Below are 5,152 nucleotides of genomic sequence, written 5' to 3'. Positions count from 1 at the left end.
TCGGCGTCACTCACTGTGACGGAGTTGTCTGTTTCTGTGCCCTCTGCCTCGCTGGAAGTTGGAGGAGTGACTTTGTTGCTGGCATCGCTGCCCTTTTCTCCACCGGTGCGTGCACCGTTTAGTTTCTCTCTGCTTGTGGCGGTGTCAAGTGATTTGGTGCTGTCACGTTGAAGTTCCGCTCCTTCCTGAGTCTCCCGATTGTTTCCTTCTGTTGTGATGGGTTGGCCATCAAGTGGGGGAGATTCGGGTGAAGTAGGGCCCACCTTAGGCAATCCGCTGTCAGCCAGGCGCTTTCCTTGTGGGTCAGGAATTACCTTCGGTTGTTGTGAAGGAGGTGACGCACTTGTAGCTGGCGGGCTGCAAGTAGCCACGACGTTCTCGATGATCTTCACATCGTGCCCAGCTGGGACCTTCACTTCATATTTTTGTGACTCCGGAATCTTGACAGCAGGCTGGTCAGAAGAAGTGGACATTACAGTAACAACATAAGTGATGCTGTTGGTATCAGTTGTTTCCGCCGCTGGGCAGTTTTCTTCAGCGGCGTTGGAAGTAGTTCCGGCTTTCTTCGTACATTTAACCTCCCTTGAGGTATTCAGCGCTATGCTGTACCCAGCGGGAACTTTGACTGCCTTAGACGGACCATTCGCAGTTTGTGTCGTCTCTTGTGTTGCACTCTCCTTCAAAGTAACCGTAGTGGAAATCGTAACATCCTTCGTCTCACCAGGAGCCGGGGGGGAAGCTGCAGTGCATTTGCTGTCATCAATCTTCCCCGTCAGCGCTATCTTCGCGCCGCCATCTACAAGCTGCACTGCAGCTGCCTCCTCAGTTGCACCATCACCACTTAGTGCCGCGCACAAGGTCGTGCAGCAGCACAGCGCGAGGGCTAACACGCACAGCACGTGGCGCAGCATCAGCGTCAATGTAGCCTGGGACCACCTGTGTCTGCGGGGGAGAGGAGGAGCACAGCAGGTGGCACACACACACAGAGAGCGAGAGGGACACGGCACCAACACAGTGCACCGCAGCACAGTGAACCACCCAACAGGTGATATCAGTTAGAGGGCAGGCCGCACACAATGCCCAGCAGCAAGCAAAGCCCCAACACACCCAGAGAAGAAACAAACAGACGCCTCCCGGACAACACACACACAGCACAAGTGAGTGCAGTCGCTGGTGAATTAAACAGCGCCCAGCCCACAACGGGGCAGCAATATAATAAAAACAAAAGAATCTTTATAATGAAGAACGCAGCCCTCGGGACCCAACGCAATTATTACGAGGCCATCGTCGCCCCATGCACACACACACAGAGATGTTTTACCACACGGCCACGCAGGCAAGCAGCAACAACAGTGGGGCACGCACCCACGCAGTGCTGCTGCTGCTGGCGTCGGTGTTGCGGTCAGGAAGCTTCACGCCCTCTCCCGCAGAGGTGGACATACCGGCGTCAGTTTTGGGAGCCCCTTCGGTGGTGGTCCCTGATTGAGGTGTGGCTGTGGGGGCAGTGTGATCGGCGTCATTCACTGGGACGGAGTTGTCTGCTTCTGTGCTCTCTGCCTCGCTGGAAGTTGGAGCGGTGACGCCTTTGCTTACACCACGGCCAGGTTCGCCGGCATCATCTTGACCAGTTGACTCTGGAACTCCCGTGGGGGAGTCACCCACTGGAGTGTTGGGTTGCTGAGGCTTCTGTCCACCCTGAGTCTTCAGGATGTCTGGCTCTGCCGTGTTAGGGTTTTGCTTGGATAGATGAGTATTTGTTTTGGTAAGAGTGTTGCCAGGGCCGTTGCCATCAGGGGATTCCCCTTGTCCTCTGCCAGGAGTTATGGTCTTTGTGGGGAGTGTTGATGATTGAGTCACGGATACAGCAGCGCATGTTGCAACGACCTTCGCAACGAGTTTCACATCGCGTCCAACTTGAACCTTTACATTATTGTTTTCTGTCTCCGGAATATTTGCAGCAGTCTGGCCAGAAGCAGTGGACTTCGTAGTGGCCTCATAGGTGATGGTGTAGGTGTCAGAAGTTGCACCCACCGCCTCTTGGCAGCTTATTGCAGTGGACGCAGACGCATCTTCACTTTTTTTGGCACATTCAGCAACCAATGTGGTCACCAGCGTTAATTTGTACCCATCGGGGACTTTGACTATCAAAGAAGATTCATGCGGAACATCTTCTCTCTTTCCGGATTCATCCTTCTTCTTCAAAGTAACCGCAGTAGTAACGACAGCATCGCTGCTCTTTCCCTCAGCTGCGGCTATCTGCTTTGTGCAGCTGCTGTCATCAACTGTCTCCGTCAGCGTTATCTTCGCTTCGCCATTCGTTAGCTTCAATGCAACTGTGCGCTCAGGTGTACCTGTTTCTACCGCCCACGATGAGGCGCAGCAGCACAGCGCGAGGGCCAACACACACAGCACGTGGCGCAGCATCAGCGTCAATGTAGCCTGGGACCACCTGTGTCTGCGGGGGAGAGGAGGAGCACAGCAGGTGGCACACACACAGAGAGCGAGAGGGACACGGCACCAACACAGTGCGCCGCAGCACAGTGAACCACCCAACAGGTGACATCAGTTAGAGGGCAGGCCGCACACAATGCCCAGCAGCAAGAAAAGCCCCAACACACCCAGAGAAGAAACAAGCAGACGCCTCCCGGGCAACACACACACAGCACAAGTGAGTGCAGCCGCGGGTGAATTAAACAGCGCCCAGCCCACAACGGGGCAGCAATGAAATGAGAACAAAAGAATCTTTATTATGAAGAACGCAGCCCTCGGGACTCAACGCAATTATTACGAGGCCATCGTCACCCCCTGCACACACCCACACACAGACGTCTCACCACACGGCCACGCAGACAAGCAGCAACAACAGTGGGGCACGCACCCATGCAGTGCTGCTGCTGCTGGCGTCGGTGTTATGGTCAGGAAGCTTCACGCCACTCGGAGGGATGCCGTTGAGCGCAGGTGACGCGTTGGCTGCAGCGCCCTCTCCCGCAGAGGTGGGCGTGCCGGCATCAGTTTTGGGAGCCCCTTCGGCGGTGGTCCCTGCTGGAGGTGTGGCTGTGGGGGCAGTGTGATCGGCGTTTTTCACTGTGACGGAGTTGTCCGTTTCTGTGCTCTCTGCCTCGCTGGAAGTTGGAGGAGTGACTTCGGTGCTGACACTACTGTCCTTTTCTTCACTGGCGCGTTCACCATTTATCTTTCCACTGTTGGCAATGGAATCATGCGATGCAGAACCCGGTGGTTGATGTATGTCGTTTGCCTGTGACGCAAGTCGATCTGCCTCTCCTTTGACGGTATCGTCCTTAATCGAAGACTGACCTTGGGTAGAAATATCTTCAGGAACTTTACCATTAAGTTTTCCTTCGTTGCCTTCGCCGGAAGGTCCGGCCCCTGCAGATGTGGGGGTCAATCCAGCCACTGTTAAGGGAATGCATTTAACCACAACGTTCTCCATAATACTCACGCCAGACCCAACTGGTATCTTGACTTCGTGCTCCTTCGTTGTTGTAATACCGCCAGCTGTGGAGTCGGCAGCAGTGGCCACATAGGTGATACTGCCGGTAGCCGTAGCTGAATCTTCCGCAGTGCAGTTTGTTTTCGTGATGGCGGCATCAGCCCCACTTTGTTTCGTACACTCAACAATCAAAGATGTATCCAGCGCAAAAATGTGCCCAAGAGGAACTTTGACAATCGTAGGGTTTTTTTTCTTAATTTCTTTTGTTTTTTCTGGGTCACCCTTCTTCCTCAAAGTAACCGTAATAGACACAGTAACTGTCCTGGATCCCTCAGCCACCGGGCTTGTCTGCACCCCACAGCTCTCAGTACTAACTGTCTCCGTCAGGGATATCTCGGCACCATCATTTCCAATAGCAAGTGGGAATTCAACTGTTCCCGCAGGTGCACCGGTTTCTGCCACGCACAGAGACGTGCAGCAGCACAGCGCGAGGGCCAACACGCACAGCACGTGGCGCAGCATCAGCGTCAATGTAGCCTGGGACCACCTGTGTCTGCGGGGGAGAGGAGGAGCACAGCAGGTGGCACACACACACAGAGAGCGAGAGGGACACGGCACCAACACAGTGCACCGCAGCACAGTGAACCACCCAACAGGTGACATCAGTTAGAGGGCAGGCCGCACACAATGCCCAGCAGCAAGCAAAGCCCCAACACACCCAGAGAAGAAACAAACAGACGCCTCCCGGACAACACACACACAGCACAAGTGAGTACAGTCCCGGGTGAATTAAACAGCGCCCAGCCCACAACGGGGCAGCAATGAAATGAAAACAAAAGAATCTTTATAATGAAGAACGCAGCCCTCGGGACTCAACGCAATTATTACGAGGCCATCGTCACCCCCTGCACACACCCACACACAGACGTCTCACCACACGGCCACGCAGGCCAGCAGCAACAACAGTGGGGCACGCACCCACGCAGTGCTGCTGGCGTCGGTGTTGCGGTCAGGAAGCTTCATGTCCTCTCCCGCAGAGGTGGGCGTACCGGCATCAGTGTTGGGAGCCCCTTCGGCGGTGGTCCCTGATTGAGGTGTGGCTGTGGGGGCAGTGTGATCGGCGTCANACGCACCCACGCAGTGCTGCTGCTGCTGGCGTCGGTGTTGCGGTCAGGAAGCTTCACGCCCTCTCCCGCAGAGGTGGACGTGCCGGCATCAGCGTTGGGTGCCCCTTCGGTGTTGGTCCCTGATTGAGGTGTGGATGTGGGGGCAGTGTGGTCGGCGTCACTCACTGTGACGGAGTTGTCTGTTTCTGTGCTCTCTGCCTCGCTGGAAGTTGGAGCGGGGATGTCTTTGCTGACAACACTGCCCTTTTCTCTACCACTAAATTCACCATTTGGCATTGCGCTGACGGTGGCAGGGTCACTCAATGGGGTGCGTGGTATTCCAGATTGAGTTCTTCCCTGAAGCGCCTGTTCGTCTGACTTTTGCCTGGGTGTACTTTCTTTAACTGAAGAAGGTTTAAGTGGGTCGGACGTATCCTCAACGTTTGGATTGAGAGCCGACGTATCTTGTTGTTCCCTGGTTAGACCTCTGGCCTGTACAGACGGTAAAGATTTTTCGGGTTCTGGTACAGGCGTACAAGTAGCCACAACTTTTGCAATAATGTTCACATCGTGCCCAGCTGGTACCTTCACTTCA

The 5,152-nt window shown here is 54.9% G+C and overlaps 4 protein-coding genes across 4 annotated transcripts; all 4 read right to left on the bottom strand.

The window, feature by feature from the left end:
• On the bottom strand, window positions 1–911 carry DQ04_10571030 (hypothetical protein; the record flags this gene model as incomplete). The annotated part of the gene is made up of 1 exon (XM_009316292.1): window positions 1–911. A coding segment is annotated over one exon (911 nt), but the record flags the coding sequence as incomplete, so codon positions are not given.
• Window positions 912–1,317: 406 nt separating this feature from the next.
• DQ04_10571020 (hypothetical protein) lies at window positions 1,318–2,424 on the bottom strand (the record flags this gene model as incomplete). The annotated part of the gene is made up of 1 exon (XM_009316291.1): window positions 1,318–2,424. One exon carries the CDS (start codon window positions 2,422–2,424, stop codon window positions 1,318–1,320), a length of 1,107 nt encoding a protein of 368 aa, XP_009314566.1.
• A 406-nt stretch (window positions 2,425–2,830) lies between these two features.
• Window positions 2,831–3,973, bottom strand: DQ04_10571010 (hypothetical protein; the record flags this gene model as incomplete). The annotated part of the gene is made up of 1 exon (XM_009316290.1): window positions 2,831–3,973. The coding sequence occupies one exon, from the start codon at window positions 3,971–3,973 to the stop codon at window positions 2,831–2,833; it is 1,143 nt and encodes a 380-aa protein (XP_009314565.1).
• Window positions 3,974–4,470: 497 nt separating this feature from the next.
• On the bottom strand, window positions 4,471–4,854 carry DQ04_10571000 (hypothetical protein; the record flags this gene model as incomplete). Its single annotated transcript, XM_009316289.1, has 1 exon — window positions 4,471–4,854. One exon carries the CDS (start codon window positions 4,852–4,854, stop codon window positions 4,471–4,473), a length of 384 nt encoding a protein of 127 aa, XP_009314564.1.
• Between the last annotated feature and the right edge of the window lie 298 nt (window positions 4,855–5,152).

The sequence above is a fragment of the Trypanosoma grayi genome (assembly GCF_000691245.1).
Source record: "Trypanosoma grayi strain ANR4 Tgr_1057_V1, whole genome shotgun sequence".
Classification (NCBI taxonomy): domain Eukaryota; phylum Euglenozoa; class Kinetoplastea; order Trypanosomatida; family Trypanosomatidae; genus Trypanosoma; species Trypanosoma grayi.
This window is presented reverse-complemented; position numbering and strand designations above follow the sequence as displayed.